General features: G+C 46.7%; 1 protein-coding gene across 2 annotated transcripts in view; it reads left to right on the top strand.

Annotated features, from left to right (window-relative positions):
• The window catches only part of Spred2 (sprouty related EVH1 domain containing 2), a 126,403-nt gene extending 105,086 nt beyond the window's left edge, over positions 1–21,317 (top strand). For both annotated transcript variants that reach the window (XM_048352627.1, XM_048352628.1), the window contains exons 4-6: positions 41–105; positions 14,785–14,922; positions 17,492–21,317. In XM_048352627.1, coding sequence (XP_048208584.1) covers positions 41–105; positions 14,785–14,922; positions 17,492–18,160 — 872 coding nt within the window. In that variant the 3' untranslated portion in view covers positions 18,161–21,317. The remainder of the gene's footprint in view (positions 1–40; positions 106–14,784; positions 14,923–17,491) is intronic.
• The last annotated feature ends 536 nt before the right edge of the window (positions 21,318–21,853 follow it).

Raw genomic sequence — 21,853 nt, 5'->3', positions numbered from 1 at the left:
AAACCCTTGACTTTTTTTTCCCACATTTTAATTTTTTTAGGTTCAACAACATCATCTTCCACTATTCATAACGAAGCTGAGCTTGGTGATGATGACGTTTTTACAGTAAGTTTTCTTTCGCCTTTGCTTTCCATGTTAGGTGATGAGTAATCAGAGAAAGGTTCTTTCACAGCATCAAAGACCCTTTGCCATGTGGCATTTGCTGTTGCCATTTGGGTGCTCTCAGAGAGCTCTCCATCTTGTCCCAATTTCCAACTGTTAACTCACACTGCAGGAGTACCATCCACCACACAGTACTAACAGTGTGGATCTGTTCAAAGTTCTCACAAAGTCTTCTCACAGAGTTTGAGTGACTAGCTGCTCTGGGTCACCCAGGACAGTACCTGTGTTCATCCCTGGTCCCAGAAAACACGTAGATCCTTAGCAGTCCAACACAGTTATCACCCTGTTAAGAGTCTTCTCTGTTCACACTTTTCCCTGGCATGGAGAGTTGAGAGAGAAGAACCCTTCCTGATGAGTAATTCTACATCTGATAAGAAAGGCCTGGATGCTGAATGGAGGTTAGGCCCAAGTCTGCTCAGAGAGGAAAGTGCTTAGATGTTTTGACCCAGCTTGAGTTAATGAGATGTAACTGGGGACAAACTGATTTCTCAGCTTGCTTCTTCATTTAAAGCCAGTGCTTCTGGAGGTTTATTAACAGATACTTATTGCCTGCCTGTTGTGTGCTGAGAGCAGCAAGTTGCTGTCAGCCAGCATTTTCAAACTCAGCACCTTGATCCATAATAAGAAATGAGGTTTTGTGACCCGGACTCACATCAGTCGCTACCTAAAAGCTAATCATATTTCATACTCTGTTTTCTTAGTTCTTTCTTTTGCTTTGGTTATTTATTATGAAACTATCAAACACAGAAAAATTTAAAGTGTGAATTAGTGAAGAAATACTTGTATAAGCCACACCTGGATTCTAGCCTGCTTGTTTGATTGCTTGTAATTGTCCACATCTACGCACATAGAGGCCTATGTGCACACATGTACAAGTTTCATTTTGCAATTATTTGAAAGCAAGTTCCCCTAAATTCTTTATCGTGCATATCCTAAAAAACATTCGCAGAGGAATTTTAGAGTTGTGAGGCCAGTCTCTGATGCTATACTTGATGGATGCATTCATTGTACCTTGGTCCAAACTCAGAATATACAACATGAAGATCAAAGCCTTATGTTAAACTACAGACTTCGAGTGATAATGATGTGTAAATAAAGGTTCATTGATTGCAACTAGTGTATACTCTGGTGGAGGGTATTGAATACATGAGGGACCATGAATTTCAGGAGCCAAGAGTCTATGAGGAATATAGGTACCTTTATTTAATTTTGCTTGTCAAGCTGAAAAAAAATTGAACAAAACACTTTTGTGTATATGCCAGTGTTAGGGCTCCCTCAGCTTTTTTGTTGAAGTCGGGTGCCCTAACCACTTGAACCATATCCTCTACTTAGGGCTTCTTTGATGGTTAATTGGAGAGTCTCACAGATATTTCTGCCTGGGCTGGCTTTGAACTCAGATACTCAGATCTCAGCCTCCTAAGTATCTAGGATTTCAAGTGTGGGCCCCAGGTGCCTGCTAAGACTTTTCTTAAGTAAGTCAATTCCCTATACAGTCACACTTACTATTAGGTATTTCATAATGCTATCTAATGTTTTCTTCATAGTTGTCCAGTTATCCCAAGACTTTAATTCCTTGCTTTTATTCCCATTTTAAAATATTGTGTTGGGAGTAACCCGTTCAGTTTGTTTCCCAGTGCACTGATGGTTTGTAACTAGTGATATGGAAATCACTGCTTTGGGAATGCACAGGGGCGTAAGCCATGTGTCCAGCCCTCAGGGAGCTAATGGGGTGGTTCGCAGAGGTGAGCTTGATCAGGAGAGGCCTAAGCAACTGGCAGATTGTGGGACACAGTCTGGTCTTGAGATGAGGGAGGGTCATACAGTCAGAAAAGGCCTAGTTGGTCTATGCTTATGCCGTACTACCCTTACTATACTTCATCTCGCCTAATCTCAAGCTAGCATAGACCTTGTGGCATTTGAACAGGCTCTGAGAAGGACTTACATACGATGGAGCCCCAAAAGTGGAGGCACAAGCCGGGGGTGTGTCAACCTGTAGGTTGCCTGAGCAGCACCAGTCCTGGCCTGAGGTGAAGAGAACCTGCGTAGGGGGTTCAGGAAATGAACTCAGTTGCCCTTCCTTGGGGCGACTGGTGTGATGTGGCTCTGAGCAGGCTTCCTCTCGCACTCCAAGCAGATCCTCTCAACAGTTGGCATGTTGCTTACATCTGTTCTTTTGTCACGTTTCGGGAGACAAACAACAGCAGGCGGGTTAAAAGGTGGCTTCCTGTGCTCTAGAGCAAAACTCTCGCTTGCAGCTGCTTCCCAGCTACCTGCCAGAAATGATTTATAGATTCGGGAGAGGGGGAGAGGGGAAGGGATGATGGAAGCCAGAATCCCTCCTGGTTTTGTCCTTTAACCCACAGGGTATCCACATGCTGTTGCAGGGCAACGCTGAATGCCTGGAAGAAAGTTTAGAAACAGTCCTGCTGTTTGCACACAGTTGGAAACTCACAGAGGAGGGAGCGTGACTTAATGAATTACATTCCAAGTAGGCCCTCATGGATGTATGTGGCTAACTGCCCTCATTTCACTTGTTTGTTAATGATGGCACCTCCCTGCTTCCAGAAAAGCCCATATGTAGGCCTAGGCTGCTGATGGCTAGGAGCATATCCCATAGAGAAATGGAAGGGAGGGAGGGCTTTGTATGCCAGGTTCCCATTTGTCCATGAGGTCCTTGTAACTAGACTTTGTGTCCCAAAGACAGTAAATAAGTCTGAAGTACAAAGCCAAGAAAGTGGGGGATAAGTGGGGCTGCTTTATCTCCTGTGTAGTCTACAACTTCCCAAGTGATGTTGTGTCCTAAAAATCATTGGGAAGACATGTTTAGAACTTGGCACTCATTTATCAAGGAAAGGATATAAACAGTGATAAGACCGCCATACAACTTAGGGTGAACCAGAGGAGAACAGCCTGTAAATGGGAAAATCTTCAGAGTTATCACTCAAGAAATTGGGAGTACATCTTTTCAGTTTTCTGGTGCTGGGGCGAGAGATTTCTGTGTCTTGGGGAGATTTCTTGTTGCTAGGAGGAAAGCAGCAGATAACATGTGGGTGCCAAGAACACACACATTCCTTAATGCTCTGCGTGCGGGAAGGCTGTGGTTTGGGTATGGCTGAGGGTTCTTGTATTGGAAGCGGGGTCCCCAGCGTAGTGATGCTGAGATAGGTCAGGGGTGCTTATGTCCTCATAGTTCTCATGGGACCTCTGATTAATCGTCAGAGAGACTTGTTAACCTGTCCCTTCCCAGCCTCTATCTGTGTTACATGATCTCTCCCACATTGATCCCCCCATTGTAATGCCATCTTGAGCAGAGGGCCTTGGTGATGCAGGCACCATGACCTTGAACCTCCACAACTAAGTAAACTTCTCTATAAAGCTTCCAGCCTCTGGTGTTTTGTTTTAGTCATGGAAAACGGAGAAGAAACCTAAAAGGTTATGTACCCCATAAGGTGGTTTTATAGGTTGGGTGGGTGGTCACAAGCCATGAGCTGTCACTGCTCACATTTCCCCTACTCTTGACCCTCACTTCTCAGGATGAGGAGCCAAGTTGCATTCCTGGGAAGAAATGCTATTCCTGTGCACCCCACCTGGTTTCCACTTGCCAACCCTGTTTTTCCTTGCAGCCTCCTGGCCTGCCTCTCCATCTCACCACCCCCGCCTGTGCCTGTCCACATCCTTCCCACCAGATCCATCTCAGAAGTTCCTGGTTAGCCACTGCTCTGACTCTCTTCAATTTGGGGCTGTTTATTCGATGTTTCCTAATACGTCTCCTTCACCCAATTATAATTGTTTCTTCTTTAAACTCCCATAGCAGTTTGCTTTTTGTTTCTGTGAGGTGAATGTTCCTCACAGATTATCAGTAGTTAGTTTGTCATTGAAGTCTCTATGCCGGTAAACCTTCACTCTGTGAGGTGTCCTATGATGGAATCATGGGTAATCTGAACCGCAGGAAGAGTGTTACAGTCATAGGCTTCCTTCATTTATTTGCTTGATGATTATTGTCAAGGACAGTTTAAAAGTGGTGCTTTTGAAGGCTTCTCAAATTGTTTTTTTTTTGTTGTTGTTTTTTGGGGGGTTTTTTGCTGTATTTTTGTCTTCAATTTCTGCTCTGTCTGCAGTTAGGATCTGAGACCCCAGGCTGGGTGCTCACCCTAAGCTTGTGCTACTCGGCTTCTTGTCTTCACTTACTTTCTGCCTTGCAGCACTGACCCTGCGCCCTCAGCTCCACACGGGACCCCAGTGAGAGCAGAGACACAGAGGTGGCAAGGGTGTCTCCAGCACTGAGTGTGGTTGCACGAAGGAATTCCAGCGTCTGAGCCATTCGTTCTAAACTTGTGAGCTAGATAATGCAAAGGATATAAAACCACAGCCAAGGCTAGCATTCTGTGGCAGGAGTCTCGGGCTCAGCTAAGAGTTGGCTCGTTTTTCTTGGTACCTCCCGTGGATAGACAACATTTTTATTCCACTTCATTGCAGGGGGAGTTGAGAGGAGCAGAGCTGAAAGTTTGTCCATGTACAGTAGGCTCCCTCTGTTGCACTGATGACTGACAGGTCTTGTCCTCTCAACACTTTAGCTCTGTGCATTCACTCAGGGAGTTGACTTCCCCAGCTTAGGGCACCTCCTACCTGGATCCCTGCAGTTCAGGACCCTTAGAAGAGAGTGTTTGGAGGCAGCAAAGGAGAGGTTGTTGGGGACAAGGTGGTGAGGAGAGAAAGTGGGCTATCAAAACTAGATAGAGGTTTGATGGCCATCTTATAATTTTCCTAAATCCCTGTCAGGAAACCTTGATCCCATTAAAACTTGGTGGTTTGCTTTCCTGTAGGATCTTAAAAATCATTTGAAAAATTTGCTAGCCTATTTGAGGATAAGCTCTCAGTGCCCTTGAGAAGATGTGGCTGCATGCACGCACACTTCTGGAGGGGCTAATGCAGGGTCCGTGCTCAAGCGTTGCCATCACCCCCGCTATGCTTACGCCGAGCGCCTGGGCGCTGGCTGCCAAGCCGCAGGACTGGGAAGATACTTGCTTTATAGGAAGATGCTTGAGGATGTATAGCCAAGTCTTCATCTTCCATAATAACAAGTCCTTAAACTATCCAAATCTGAAAAGCAGGAAATAGTAGTACAACCCTTAAAAATGGAGACAAAGACCCAGAAAAGCAAGAGCCACAAGAAGTGAAAGTAAGTTTCTCTGGGGAAGGAGAGGCTGAGATGGGGAAGGACTGTTTGATTTATTAAATGCTTCGCTGTAGAAATACTGTTTGAACTTTTTTTAAGGAAGGAAGTTAGAAGAAAAGGAGGTTTTCTCCAAAACAGCACAAAAGGGACACAAGTTACAGCCACCCTGACCTCCACTACACACACACGTACCCCAGTCTGACTTTAAAGCAATTATAGAGACTCGGCAGTCTGTCCTGTGGCTCTCCCCCGTTATTCCCACCAGGGATACAGAAGTCCTTCCTCCTGCTCAAGTCCCTCACATAAAATGCTGTAGTGTTTGGTGCATTTAACCAAACACATCCTCCTATATATTTTGGATCATCTCCACATTACAATCTAGATATATTATTATACCTGACGCACCGTATGCGTTAAACTATATTGTTCAGGGAAAAACATCTGCACCTATTCAGTATAGACACAATCCATGGATAGAGGGTCTTCTGTACAGCCACCAGGGAAAATAATGGCATATCAAGGTAAGACAATGGGCAGGAGGAGCTAGCTAGAAATAGTGGCTTGCTGGGAGGCAAGGAGACATGTAAACACAGCACAGCCTTTGAGCTGTAGATGTTAGAATTGGAAAGGATTGTGAGTTCATCTGCTTTCACATCCTTCCTGCTGGCAAATGGAGTCGCATATGCCCCAGGAGATAGACACTTGCAGAAAACAGCCAGGTCGATGACTCGCCTAAGGCATCGCAGCTGGGTCGTGGTGGAGGAGCAACCAGCACCATCCACCAGCCTTTCAGCTCACCACTGCCATTTTCTCTTCCTGGATTAAATAATTACATGTGTTTTTAAACAACAGACTATAGAACAGTGTTCTCTGGGGCCCAAAGTGGAACGAGGAGAGAGCAGAGATAAACACATGACCCGTGCAGATGTGGCCCCTTCCTGTGATGGACTCGGGGCCCTGTTGCAGGAAATCTGTGCTCTTGAAGTCCCCAAAACACCAGCTCACAGGAAGGCCTCCACTATAGAAGGTGATAGGGTTTTGATCCCCTTGAGATGTCCAACAGGGAGTATTTAGCATTTAGCCTTTGTTTTTGGATGGCCTTTCCCAACCAGGTCCCCAGATGTGTACAGTGAGGATGCTTCTCTCCCATGCACTTAGTGTACCTGCTGTGTGCTGTCCCTCGCAGAACTGAGGGGAGCCAGTCGCCCCACACACGCCGTTTGGGAGTTTTTTGTTTGTTTGTTTGTTTTTTGTCAGTTGTGAGACTTGAACTCAGGGCCTGGGCTTTGTCCTTGAGCTCTTTTGCTCAAGGCTAGTGCTCTACCACTTTGAGCTACAGCTCTACTTCCATTTTTTTCTAATGCTTCATTGGAGAGAAGAGTCATGGGCTTTCCCACCTTGGGCTGCCTTTGAACATCAATCCTTAGAGGCCTGGCCCCTTATTTCATTTTTTTTTAAGCCCTTACTAGGGCTTTAACCTCAGGCCTTAAGTGCTTGCTGTACTACTTAAGCCAGAACTGGTTAATTGGAGATGAGAATCTCGCAGTCTTTCCTGCCTGGTTGACTTTGAACCAGGATCCTCAGATCTCCGCCTCTTAAGTAGCTAGAACTATAGGCATGAGCCACTGGTGCCCAGCTAAGAACTGAGAGAAGGCAGTCACCTCATTTTGTGTGCAGCTTCCTGCTCCCGCAGAACCCACAGTTGGAAAGGGCTGTATTGGGACTTTGTTTGGGTGTTTCCTCATCCCTTATTTTTTTTCCGGTAGACAGTCCCCTTTCACACAGGAAAGCTGCCCTGTCTTTTTGCTGCTGCTGCAACTTCTGACTGTTTGGCCCAGACTGAAAAACTTGGTCCTTCCTCATGCCCTATACTTGAACTCTTGGCATCCTGTTTATTTTAAGCAGTTTGTGACTTTCTGCCTGCTCATGGAATTGTCCCTGGTGACATCTTGGACCCCTCTCGGCCACCCCAGGTGTTCTCTGAAGCATATGGTTAAAACCAAAGCTCTAAAAAGCAAGTTGTTGCATCTCCAAGGCCTTCTGAGTGTTTTGCAAGTTTTGCTTGTCTTCACCCCTGATTCAGTGGGGACAGTGACCATCTTGTTGTCTGGCATCAAGGCATCATTTACAGGAGCAAGGACAGAATGCCATACACACTTCCCTTCTCTTAAAGCATGTTTTTCCATCTACTCCATCGCCAGGAAGCTGTAAAGCAGAAAGTAGATGTCCTTGTTGTGTGAGGAGTAACATTCCTTCACAGTGTTTCGTGTGTGTGTGTGCGCGTGCGCGCACGCGCGCGCGCATGCGCGCTAGTGCTAGAACTTGAATTCAGGGCATGGCGCTGTCCCTTAGAGCTTTTTTGTTCAAGTCTGGCACACTACCACTGGAGTGCCCCAGCTCTTCTTCTGGCTTTTGGGGGACTAATTGGAGATAAAAGTCCCACAGACTTTTCTGCCCAGGCTGGCTTTGTTTGAAGTGAAGTCCTTAGATCTCAATCTCTTGAGTGGCGATGTCTAGGATTATAGGTGTGAGCCACCAGCACCTGGCTTCCTCTTCAGATTTTCTAAGAAGGGAAGTTTTTGGAAAGGGTGAAGTGGACACGTTTCCTCGGTTGCAGTTTGGAGTCTGGATTTTCACCTGGGTCTTCCTCTTAGCTGTCTTTAATCGCTGATGCTGTGCACTCAAGACCTTTTTGGAGCAACATACTTCCTCTAAGTCTGTTTCACACCCAAGAGGAAGAAAGCAAGCTGACCAAGGTGTGGAGAGGTCCCTGGCTCCGGCCCATGTGACATTTGTGCTCCTCTGCTGACCTGTGCATACAGTTGACACCTCTCTCTCTGCAGAAAATGCCACCAAGGCTCAGAAAGATGAAATGATCTGTGTTGGGTGCTACACTCTGCTCATCCACGCAAACTAATCCTGCTTTTCAAAAAAGTTCCAGAGAAGGAAATATTTAGTCAATAAGTTTCATTTTATACATGTTTAGCATTCCAGATTCTTCTGATGGCAGGAAAGGTGCCTGCTTTCTTTCCAACTGATATTTTGGCTTAATTCACACCACCATCATCCTGTATACCCCTACCACTCCCCAATCACCCCCTTTTCTTCAGAAGAGGTGCGAGGAACCTCTTGGGCCCACTTGAAAGGCTCCATCTATTTTATATTCATGGATCGGAATATTTTCTCATTGCCTTTGTGGATTTTGTTTGTTCTGTGATCAAGTCTTACTTGCCTCAGCCTCCCAGGTAGGTGCCAGCATTACAGGTGTCACTATGTCACCACGTCCAGCTCTGTCTTTACCTTTGACGTTCAGGAATTAGGGCAAGAGGAGGGAAGGAGAGCTGGAAATCAAGAGAGAAAATACCTTGAAAATATAAGTGACTACATAGTTTAAGAAGTTAGACTGATTTATGATAGTTTATTAAGAAAAGCAAAATGGACCAGGCATGGTGTACATCCTTGTAATTCCTGCTCTCTGGAGACTGAGTCAGGAGGATGGTGAAATTAAGGCTAGCCCAGAATACAAATCAAGACCCTGTCTAAAGAAGAAAAAAAGAGTAGAAGGGTGTGCAGAGAGCTCAGTAATAGAACCTTGTCTAGCACATACATATTACTAAGTCCTTGGTTTGATTCCCAGCACTGGAAAAGGGAAGGAGAAAGAAAAGAAAAATTCTAAGGTTTTGCCCTCTGCTTTGCCTATACCTGGGGGCACCGAACCCACACCTCCAGCTGCTGTTGCTGGCTGGGACCCAGCACTTGGGAGGCTGGTAAGGAAACTCCCCGAAGATAAATGAGAGCTCCTTTATCTTCTAAATGACAGTAATTATCAACCTCACATTACACTGTAAGAAGAGGAACTTTTAATTTAACATGTAATACCTACAGTGGCCAAATTAAAGCAATTAAATGTCTTAAGGATCCAAACAAAAGCTCGGAAATGCTCTCAGTTTCAGGAAGCCCAAAGGCATTTTACTAGCCTTCCACCTGTGTCTGTATTTGCATATGCATCAGCCCATCTTTTTTCAGCTGTGGAGACTTAAGACACTTTTTTAGCCATTTTGCTAATTCAACACAGCACCTAGTCAGGGGTCCCTGAAATGCAGCCTTCTAGCTCCCCAACCCTTCCAGTAAAGCTCAAATGTGGTTCCTTTCCTTCCATATATTAATGTCATCTATCTTCAAAATTTGAAAATGTAGACTGCGAGCTATTACCAAGCTATACCCCAAGCTTTTTCTAAGTTGTTTTTGGTTCTGTGATTTTCACAATGGAAGAATCCTCTAGATCCTCATGGGACCATGTGCCCCATTGGCTGGACAAAGTCCTCTCCCCCCCCCCCCCAGCAGCTTCCTCAGACCCCACTGCTGGGGATGGGATGGTGTAAAGCTGAGTGGGCCTGTGTCCTCTGCTCGCCCCTTCGAAAGAGGACGCTTGGAAGCTGTGTAGGCCCTCAGGATGGATGAGTTGTAGCTACCTGTTTCCAAATACACATAACTGGCTACTCCCCATGCCAACAGGGAGAACTGGCCAAGGGTCTGTCCAGGCCATACTGTCCCAGTATGAGATTGGGGGTAGGGGAGATATGTATAGATATATTTCAATAAAATGGGAATATACTGCTTTGGTTATGTCAGCTAAAATAATGCAAATGTGGTTATAACTTCTAGTTTAGCTAACTTAAAAAAAAAAGTCAAAATACCGACAGTCTCTGCAGACAAGGCAGAAATTCCGTTGGAACTATAAATTACTCCTAGAGCTCCTGAGCCACAGAAGAGGCAGGCTTGGTCACACTTCTCTGTGCTGTTAGGACAAAGAAGGGTTGCCTGTGATGCTATCTGAGATGACACAGGTGTTAGGTCATCCGTCACAATCCCCTTCATTTTCACAGGAGGGACTTGAGGGTAGCTTTCCAGTCCCCTCTCTACAGTGCTACTGTTACTCAACAGCACTGCACAATTCCTGCCCAGGTTGCCCTACATCCTTAATCAGCTTCTTTAGCTTATGTTTTCTGTGCCTGGCTTAAACATGTAGGTTTATTGACCTTCGAAAATGGTCATTTAGAGCCAGGCTTGGTGGTTCACTCCTGTAATCTTGACATTCTGGAGGGCAGAGACAAGGAGGATCATGGATTCCAGGCTTCCATGGGTTACACCAGGAGATGCTATCTCCAATAAAATAAATGAAAACAGGCTAGGATGTAGCTCAGTGATACTTGCTTAGCATGGCAAGGCCCTGGCTTCAGTCCTTAACACCACAATAAGGACTGTAAGGTCCACCCCAGGGAGGGCTCCATGCAGATGTCCATTGCCTGTCTAAAGTCTTCTCCCAGTACCTGTGTTACCTAAGTAACTGGCATACTAGAGGGAGCCACCTCCCCTCACCTGGCCACACCTCCCCACCCCTGCCCTAGAGCAGGCATGTGTACATATGTACATACATATACATGCCTATACTGCATATGTACATTTGCAAGCCACAAGGAGAAGGCTTGGTTACTTGTACCTTGATATTTTTTTTAGCTGTGTTCCTGGGACACTGGGATATGAAATGGCCACACTTGGTTGTATGCCTCTCTAAGGAAGGGTTTATTCCACTTTCCTCCCTCCCAGAGGAGGAGAAAGACATGGTCAGTTGCCAGTCTTCACCTGCCTGTGCTTCACGGGAGCATCCTCCCTGGTAGCCCCAGGCATGGCTCTGTCTGCCAGCTACAGCTGCCTTACTCTGTCCCAGCCCCTTTTAGAAAAGCAAAGATTTAGAAGGAAACCCAAGGGCATTGTAGGGGATGCACACAGTCTTGAAAACACAGGTCACTTTGCAGAGAATAGTCCTGACTCATCCTGAATGCCCCAAAAAGCCTGCCGTCAGCAGCCAGGATTCCAGCCCAGGGTGGATGATTTAATAAGCTCGTCTGACCTCTTAGTTTTTTTCACCTACTGCCTTGAGTTTTCCTTGGTCCAAGTTGACCTCCTTAATGAAGAAGCCTATCCCCAGGCCCAGGACATCTAGCAGGGATATGCTGCTTTAGAAATTTTCTAGTAAACTTGGAAGACTAGCCAGGCTTTAATGGTTCTTCTCTCCTCACTCTCTAGTCTTTCAGTGTTCTTCTTTTTCAAAGTCTTGTTTCAGCTCAGTTACAAAGCCAGTCACAAAGCTTGGACACACCAGTGGCTCACATCTTAACTACTCAAGAGGCTGAGATATGAAGATTATCTATCTATCCACCCCTTACTGGGTACTAAACTCAGGGCCTGGGCACTGTTCCAGCCTCCTTTTTTTTTTTTTTTTTTAAATCAAGGCTGGTACTTTACCACTTTAGCCACAGCACTACTTCTGGCTTTTTGCTTCTTAATTGGAAATAAGAGTCTCACAGATTTTCCTACCCAGGCTAGCTTCGAACTTTGGTCCTTAGGTCTCAGCCTCCTGAGTAGCCAGTATGACAGGCATGAGCCACCAGTACCCAACACTCATTTCATTTTTTTTTTTTTTTGGCCAGTCCTGGGCCTTGGACTCAGGGCCTGAGCACTGTCCCTGGCTTCCTTTTGCTCAAGGCTAGCACTCTGCCACTTGAGCCACAGCGCCACTTCTGGCCGTTTTCTGTATATGTGGTGCTGGGGAATCGAACCCAGGGCCTCATGTATACGAGGCAGGCTCTCTTGCCACTAGGCCATATCCCCAGCCCCCTCATTTCATTTTTGCATTAACCTTGAAGAGGATTTTAGCCTTGTTTGCAGATGTGAAAACTAAAGATGAACTTTCCAAGATCACATTCGTAATTAACAGACAATGATTCCAGTCTAGTCTGCCTGAGCCCAGAAGCTACTATTTTTAATAATATTCCACTGTGTTTCTCTTGTCCAGTGCCTTGGATTACCTCCAGCCCTAGCCTATACCCTTCTTAATTGAACATCCTTTTAATAAATGGGCATTGACATTGCATCAGGGTGGAACTTAAGAGGCAAGATTAGTTTTGGAGGTTACAGTTGCAGGTGGCAAGGGCAGTGCTCACTGTATCATGGCTCATAAGACTTCCTAGGAGGCCACTCTCCCTGGAAAGCTGTGCCAGCCTTTCTGTCCACAGCCAGAGCACTGAGCAGGCACTGCATTAACAGGCAGGCTCTGACCTTGTTCTGTCTGGCAAGCTTGTTGCTGAAGCCACTCCTCTTAGGAGCCAGACGCCTTAGGCCCAGAGTGCTCTCTGAGGGCCTCTGCTTTTGTTCTTGAGTTCAGAGCCTTAAGAGAGTAAGGCTAGATAAACTCAGCCAGAGGAAGTGGAATTGCCAGCCAGGTCTAACAGTTGAGGTGGCACTGTGGATTGCCGAAGGGATAAGTGCCATTTGCTTGCACATGCAAAATCCCAGGGATATTTAAGACTCACTTGCTTATGTGAATGTATACATAGCAGACCACAACAAGAGAGCCAGTTCCATGACCTACATGCTCATGGGGAGACCTTGTTCCCTGCTCTTCCTTTAAGATGCTCTGATAGTCCATCCCTTTAGTTTGTAGGTCACCTCTTAGCAAGATTTGTCTGGGAGTGTAGATCTGATGGCTGGAGCCACTCCTGAATGCCCTCCTGGAGTTCAGCTGTGCCTCCTGTAAGAGGTCCTCGACTTTGTTGCTTTCTTGGGGAAACTCCATCATTAGATTAGGAGATACTGAAAGGCTTTGCCTGTCTCAAACGACTGACAAACATCTGAGGAGCTTTGTCCCTGGCTGGGCATTCTGTTGAGTCCATGCAGGTTGGGGAGGGAGGATGGTGCCTAAGACAATGAGGATTCTGCCTGGCTAATGGATACTAGGAAAACTGGGTGTGCCTAGTTTCTCAGAATGACTTTCTGCACATTGTTAACCCGAGCTTGGGTCACAGAAAATAGGGTGGGTGAGTGAACAGATGACTAACACAGAGATGGACCGTAATCTGTTAGCTGGATTTCTGAGAACTAGATTCTGGGAGCGAGCATGCTTCAGTGTTGAATAGGAAGATGACAGCTAACGTAATCGGTGACTGTAATATGAATGTTGGACAAGGACTTAACTCTTGAGATTTGAATCATACGAAAGGGCCCTTATCTACTCATGCACAAGGTATTTATTGAGATCTTTAGAAAGCTTTGTATTTATTGGGAGAAACATCCCTTTGTGTCTTGGTTTGTATGATGTTCTACCATTGGGGTAGGAAGCGGAGGTGATACATGAGGAATCCCACTGGGCTTTGTGGTTAGGTGGCTGCACACTTCAGACCCACCTCTGTGGATGGCTTTCTGCCACAACGGATCAGAGCCAACATCTCCCCAAATCTCTGTGTTGCCCATATATGATGGGAAGGGGTTTGACTTGGAGGGTTGTGTAAAGGAATCGTGCTCCTTCCTATGCAGGGCAGGGCCTGGCACACTGTTGGCACTTACTCAACACAACACCACACAGAAGTGTTTGAAGTAGAGGGTGTAGCTCAGTCAATGGTAAAGCAGCACAAACACACAAGAACTAGGTTCAACCCCCAGCACCAAAAATAAAAGAATTCTTTGCTTGTCGCTTATTTTTCTGCCCTGTAACCAACCATATGATAAAAGGCAGTAAGGAAAGGTAGACCACTGAGGAAAGTGAGAATTTGTAATTATCAGTTTAGTCTTTCCCAGATACTAAGACAGCAACTCTTCCTGTGTGAGTTCGGAACCCTTGGAGGAAGAAAGAGCAAAGGGTGAGAAGGTGCTATGCTATGCTGTGGAGGAGGGAACCAGCACTGGCAATGAGGCCCCCAGTGCCAGTAGGGTTGTATGAGCTCTTCCCATAGCCACAGACCACACTGCTACCCAGTAAGCCCCACAGATGCAGACAGGATACAGGGAGAGAGGAAACCAGCTCTGCGTTCGTTCACCAGCCGCCTTCTTTATCCTTGTTTTATTTTTCCCCGCCACAGAGCTGGTCCTCATTCTCCTGTGCAGTCGTCTACCTCATCTGTACGTTAAGGCAACCTCTAGCACTTGCATCTAATTTCACAAGATTATAAAACTTCATCCTAGAAAGGAAGTATCCACAATAGTCAGAGGTGTCCTTCTCTCTGAAAACAAATCCTAGGCTGGGATTGGCCCCGCATGTGAAAACCTTAGTGTTATTTTCACATACACACATCTCCCCTGCTTGCCATAGCCCCTGGCAGTCAGGATCATAAATGGGGTGCTGTCCTTGTTCACACTGGAGTCACTGGCGGGAACTAGTGTATAGAGCCGTTTCCCCGGAGGTGGGATGCCGCTTCCATGTCTACTAAAACCAGCCCACCATTCCAGGGCCTGGTGACTGGGTTTCTCCACTGATGGAGTGAGTGAGGCCTCTTGGATGGCCAGGACAAGTTCAGGATCATAGAAGATTCTGCAAGAGATCTAGATAGAATTTGAATAGTGCATATTAGGGTTCTGTGTATGTTTTAATCATTGTTTTTTTAATTAACTAGACCGCTACAGACAGTTCTTCTAATTCCTCTCAGAAGCGGGAACAACCTACCCGGACAATCTCCTCTCCCACATCCTGTGAGCACCGGAGGATTTACACCCTGGACCCATACCCCACGGACCATTATCACCTTGACCAGGTGAGCAGCGTGTCTTCCTCCTCACACACACCTCCCCCTGTGGCTTCTAGAATAGCCCTCTTCTCAGCCTAATAGCCCATCTCAGCCCTCTTTGGCTCTTCTGGTTTGTACCCTACCCACAGTGAAAGTGTTGGTGGGGGCAATTCAGCCTTGCTTGACATTTTCTTGAGCCGAACATCCTGCCACACCCTTGGTATGCTTTAGAATTAGCCCTTATAAATCACTCCAGGAGACAGGTTGTCGGCATTCCCAGGTTATAGATGGGGATGGAGAGCCGTGGAATGTACCTGAGGGAATGAGATTCAAGTCCACATCTGTTCTTACCCAGGGCGCTAAGATACCTGTGTTCCTTGGTCCCAAGGGCCCCCTGGCTTAGTGTGAGAGAACATTGGGTCCAGATGGGGACTGAAGAATGCTGTGCACTGGGCTTAGGCCCCCTGACACCACGGGCTGCAGGCCCAGTCTTGCTCAGGAAGATGTAACCGCAGTCTGGAATTCAATAATTCAACAGATATTTTCCTGAATGGCTGTTTTATGGAACAGGTTTCCAAATTGTGGGGCATAGACAGGTGTCTGTGTGGCTATTAAACTGCTTTCAGCTGAGAACCAGACAGGGAATTCTCTTAAATCTAAAGCTAGATTTGTTTGATTCTTTCTTAAAAGATTAGTTTATTGTGTGCTTCCTAATATTTTGACACTAAAATGTTCTTTTTTAAAAAATCACATTATGGTCGCAGTAGATAAAAATTGGATTTTTTTTTAACTTTCCTTCTGCAAAATAAAAATGAGGCAAAGCCAAGATTTGTTTTAAATCCTTCCAGATTATGATTTCTCAAAGCCTGGGGAACTGTGATTGGGAGAGTCTGGCAGGAAGTAGAGTGAAATGTATTATGTGTAACAATTAAATTTTTTTAAATTATTATGTGGCCTCCCCTTCAGGGAGCTGGGCGAATATCTTACCATGTGATTAGTTCTACAGCAGCATATGGCAACATTGATAGTACTAGGCATCAAGCATCCTGTGTATCAAAAGCTTATGCAGGGGCTGAGGATATGGCCTAGTGGCAGAATGCTTGCCTTGTATACATGAAGCCCTGGGTTCAATTCCCCAGCACCACATATATAGAAAATGGCCAGAAGGGGCACTGTGGCTCAAGTGGCAGAGAGCTAGCCTTGAGCAAAAAAGAAGCCAGGGACAGTGCTCAGGCCCTGAGTCCAAGGCCCAGGACTGGCAAAAAAAAAAAAAAAAAAAGCTTATGCAGTTTGGTAGATAGGAAAACTGAGTCTTTGTGAGTTACTAAATTCTGTAGTCCACGTTGGACTGCAGAGGGTCAGTCCAGAGCCAGGCTCTTACCCCCTGAGACACCTTCATGCCCAGAGAGAGGCCGTGGAGGTGGGGAATCTCATTCTTTGCTTGGCCAGGGCAGAAGTATAAGCACACATGGAATGAATATTTATCCAGTACCTGCAGCTCTGGTCCAGGTACTGTTGTATGAAGGACTAACTACAGAGCAGACACCCTAAGGGAGGTTTGTGAGTATGAAGCTGGGTCTAGCTGCTCACTGTTGGGGGAATCCTGGCAGGATTCAAATCTAGTTGACTTCTGGATGCTCCCTTTTCATATCCGTGTATCTCTTTCCAATCAAATAACCAGATGACAAGGTGAGCCTTATATATGTTCCTATGCTCCATTTTCTAGTACCGCCTATTGTTCTTGAGAACGGAACCCCAAGTACAAAATACATCTTAATGTTGTTGACCTAGTGTGCACAATAGATGACAAAAGTTTCAGGGAATAGAACATACGAACAGGTAGTGCAACCCCCTATTCTTTTGTTTTGTTTTGTTTTTAGCACCAGCTAGTTGTGTAATAGGATACTGTACCAAAATGGCAAAAACTAATGGAGGCTGTTAGACATCAGTCTGTTGGAACACTAGGGTGGGACCTTCCTAGGGGAGGTTGGAAGAGAGGATTCTGGGGGCCAAGTCCTGCTTGTTGTGCCTCCATCTGGGCTTCTGAATTATGCATCAAAGTGCACACTTGTTGTTCACTTCCTGCACGTGTAGTGTGATACATCACAAAGGAAGGGAGAGAATGCTAGCCTCAACCACTTAAGTGGATTTCTGACTTTGAAATGGTTGGAAACTCAAATCGTTTGTCCATCCTGTAAAGGGTCGCTTCCTGGCTCACACCTGTAATCCTAGCTCCTCAGGAGACTGAGATCTAGTGGTTGCAGTTCAGAGCCAGTCTGGGCAAGAAAATCCACAAGATTGTTACTTAGATCTCCAATTAACCAGCAAAAAGCCAGAATTCAGAGCTGTGGTTCAAGTGGTAGAGTGCTAAGCAACCTTGAGAGAGAGGGGAAAACAAAAACAAAACTAAGGGACAGCACCCCAGGCCCTGAGTAGTTCCACCACGAGTAATGGCATGAAATATTAATAATGGGTTAATTTACTAAATGAATTTAAGAAATGACTTTCCTCGAAGCAGTGTCTGGGGGTGGGGGTTTTGGATGAGTGACAGCCGCTGTAACGCCCGGTGTGCTCCCCCCCTTCCTTCCCGGGGCAGCGGATGCCCAGGCCCTACCCGCAGGTGAACTTCCCCGACGACGACGAGGAGGTCGTGCGCATCAACCCCCGGGAGAAGATCTGGATGACGGGCTACGAGGATTACAGGCACGCTCCGGTCCGGGGCAAGTACCTGGACCCCTCAGAGGATGCCGACTCGTACGTGCGCCTGGCCAAGGGCGAGGTCCCCAAGCACGACTACAACTACCCCTACGTGGACTCCTCCGACTTCGGCCTGGCCGAGGACTCCAAGGGCCGCTGGGGCAGCGTGATCAAGACGCAGCCGCCCCGGGGCAGCAAGGGCCGGCGGCGCAAGGAGGACGGCGAGCGCTCGCGGTGCGTCTACTGCAGGGACATGTTCAACCACGAGGAGAACCGCCGGGGCCGCTGCCAGGACGCGCCCGACCCCGTGAGAACTTGCATCCGCCGGGTGAGCTGCATGTGGTGCGCCCACAGCATGCTCTACCACTGTATGTCGGACCCCGAGGGAGACTACACAGACCCTTGCTCGTGCGACACCAGTGACGAGAAGTTCTGCCTCCGGTGGGTGGCCCTCATCGCCTTGTCTTTCCTGGCCCCCTGTATGTGCTGTTACCTGCCCCTCCGGGCCTGCCACCACTGCGGAGTCATGTGCAGGTGCTGCGGCGGGAAGCACAAAGCGGCCGCCTGACTCAGTTTCCCCCCTTGTCCCCAACCCCCCCCTCCTCAGCCTACAGGGAACTTGTGTCTCTCTCTTACACACCTTCTCCTCTCCGGCTCCCTTCCACTCCAAAGGGGGCAAGATGAGCCACTGAGGCCTCTTTCTTGGTCAGCATCCATTCCAGCCTGGGGAACTGCCCTGTGGACTCTCTTACTCCCCAGGGCCGGGGTTCGGCCATACCCCCCTCCACAGCTCGCACAGTGTTCTGACGGGAAGGAATCTTCCGCAGAGACTCGGATTCTTACCAACCTGTAATCCCCGCTAACTGTCTTCTCCAGGTGTTGATTTCCTGCCTCTCCTCCACCCCCTTTTCCCTCACACACCTCTTCCAGTTCAAAGGAGTCTGCAGTGGAAACGACTAGAATCGGGTGTTGGGTTTGCCTGGTGGATGTTTTCCAAAAGCACGGAAGACTTCATCTTTGTCTGGGTTCGGTTTGCCTGTTGCTGGAGGGCATCAGGCTCCTGCAGCAATGTGTAGTTGGAAAAGATGAAAAACCCTTGCAGCAGCAGTAATCTAACCCGCACCCAGTCAGTCGCCTTGTATAGGAGGTGAGCTAGTCAACTATCTTGTACTACAAAATAATAGCGCTTTAACTTTTCTACAGCTAAGTTAACCATGTAAGCTGCAGTTTCCATGTTTAGTCTGCCATCATTTCCCCCCCACACACACCACCATCAAAAATCTGTTGAATTTACTCACTGATGCAAAATATTCGCCTGTCAAACGACTGAGAATTGAGCCTTAATTTCAGATTATCTTGGGAGAATTAAGAAAAATCCCTTCAACTGCATTGCACCTCTTGGACCAGGGCTAGAAAGGGGATTCCAGGTTTCTGGGAGCCCCCCTCAGCTTCCCCTAAAATAGGACTTTCTAGAATTATGTTGCCACCACTTCTAAAAAAAGAAAAAAAGAACTAGCAATATTAGAATAACATGTTGATGAAGACATTTTTCTCATTGTTTTTGCAAACCAGACACAAACCCATGTTGGTTCAGAAACACCGAAGGTATATAGTGAATAACACATCCAAGCTTCCCCAACCCTGGTGACAGTTATATATTAGCCAGGGGGGATTTTTAATGTGATACATTGATAAACCCACCACTTGAGGAGTGGTAGACTGCATTTTGTGTCGGTGGGTTTATGTTTTTGGTTTCCATTTTGGACTCAATTTCACATCATCAAGCTTTCATTTATACTTGGGAAAAAACAAGGCCATATGTAAAAACCCTTCCAATGCCTAAGTGTCTTTCTCCTGCAATTCCACACCCAGCCTTGCCACTTGGCGTGCACAGAGGGTCAGGTCGCCAACTGATTCTACCTGTCGCCTTGCCACGTAGGAGGCTTCTCATTAGCTGGAAAAGAGTATTTTTCTAATATATTGTAAGGAATAGCCAAATCTTATTGAAGAATGAAGCCAGGTACTGGTGGCTCACACCTGTAATCCTAGCTACTCAGGAGGCAGAGATCAGGAGGATTGCAATTCAAGGCCAGCCTGGGCAAAAAAAAAAGTTTATGAGACCGTGTTTAAACTGATAGCTGGGTTCAAGGATGTGTACTTATCATCCCAGCTGTGTAGGATATAAGAAGATGAGATCAGGAGGCATCGATGTTCCAAGCCAGTCTAGGCTAACAACTTTGAGAGAACCTCCCCCTAGCTCAACAACAAAAAAGGCTGGATACAGTGGTCCATACCTGTTAGCCCAGCTAAAGTGACAAGTATAAATCAGAAGATCTAGGTCCAGTCCAGTCTTGGCAAAAATGCGAGACCCTAATCTCAAAAATAACCAGAGCAAAAACAAAAACAAGAAGGGGGTGGGAGGACCGGGGACCAGGAGTGTGGCTCAAGCAGTAGAGTACCTGCTTAGCAATGGCACAGTCCTAAGCTCAAACCTCAGTACACCTCTCCCTGCCCTGTGAAGAGGGGTTACCTGTACCTAGCATAGTACAATCAGATCTTTCCATGGTAATTGCAAGCAGGAGACGTGGCCTGGTCCCCCACCCTCGCCCCTGCTTCCCACTCTCCCCTTTCTTGATTGCACTCGACTTCAGTGTTCAAGGAAAGGACTCTTCCAGTCTTGCCAGTCACATTGGGAAAATGCTAGCCATGCTTACCTTTGTTAGGAGTGTTTTATTTCTTCGAGACAGATTGTCAGTGTAAATACTCCAGTCAGTGTGCTGATGACTTAGTTGGTAGATGTTTTCATTTGTTGGAATGACTGGTTGGAGCTATCCAGTGTGGAAAAGGAGCAGAGAGCTGCACATCGGGATCCATGGAAGGGAAGAGAACCCCTTCTGGAGAACATCTAGCAAACCCTCAGCCAGCCTCCTACTATGGAGAGACCACTGTCCCCTGCCTGAGGGACCGCCTCGGGGCCTTTCTGTAAGGTCCCCTCTGCAAAGCACAACACTAATGTATGTTTCGTCAGACCTCAGTTCCGTTGCCCCTATTTATTTCAATCAGAACACACACGGGTCCCTTTGTGTTGGCCACCTGTATGTAGCTGTCACTCGTCCTGTCTTCCTCAGCCCCTTGCTGGTTTCCATCTCTTGAATAAGAGTATATGCTAGTGAATCTGACTCTCTGTATGTATCCTTTGGTTTTGTGAAGGCAGCGGTTCAGGGCACAAAGACAGCCATGGGGACATTTTGTGTAAATACGTCTGTCTCTCTTCGCCACACTGAAGCTGAACAGTGTGCGGTATTTTCCCAGTCAGCTTTGCCATACTGACGTCAATCATTTGAGAGAAATTATTCAGATTTTATTTTTGTACCTGTGGTAACAAAACATTAACCAAAAGATTTTCTGTTTAGAAGCATCCCTGAGACACACACACACACACACACACACACACACACACACACACACACATCCCAAAGCTATTTGCTGACATTAACAAATTAAAGTGCCTGAAGCATAATTCATTCTTTACCTGTATACTAAAAAAAAAAAACCCTGTTGTATTGATTTTTTTATAATAAGCCTTTTTACCTGTGTAAAATATATATATACAAGTGTATGATGTATATTTTAGTTCTTAACTTTTTTTATGGTTTCTAATATGTTTGACCAATGTAGCCATTGCGTTAAAATGTATCATGTAAATATAAAAACATCCTATCAGATTGCTGGCTTTGGGGTGTTTGTCTGGCTGGAGCGTGGGGAGGGAGTTGAGCCTCGGTGTCTCGCCCACAGGATGGGACATGCAGACACCGGTCTGTTTTTGTGAGGCCCTTCCTGCCTTTAGTTATGTCATGTTCCCCAGGGAAGACTGCAGCTCCATGGGCTCAGATGCCTCAAGTGAAAGGAATGCTGTGTGACACACAACACACACGCGCGCGCGCGCACACACCCCACGGCCTGGGGAACATCCCCTTGTCCTAGGCCTGCCTTCCCACAAGTGGTCCTCAGAGGGAACAGCTGTACTTCCTCCCAGTTGTTTTCCACCAGTTCCTGCTGAACCTCAAGGGTGTGTGTGTGTGTGTGTGTGTGTGTGTGTGTGTGTGTGTGTGTGAAGACTTCCTCAGAAGACAATGGTTCAAACTTCAAGACATTTGGTCCCAAGCAGCTCTCACTCTCCAAATGGACCCCGGATGCTGAGAAGGACTGTGACAAGCTCCAGGAGGAAAGAAGCATGAAGTCTTTCAGTGGCCGCAGGGGA

Source organism: Perognathus longimembris, chromosome 8 (genome assembly GCF_023159225.1).
Source record: "Perognathus longimembris pacificus isolate PPM17 chromosome 8, ASM2315922v1, whole genome shotgun sequence".
Taxonomy (NCBI): domain Eukaryota; kingdom Metazoa; phylum Chordata; class Mammalia; order Rodentia; family Heteromyidae; genus Perognathus; species Perognathus longimembris.
Note: the sequence above shows the minus strand (reverse complement) of the source record. Positions and strands in the feature narration are given on the sequence as shown.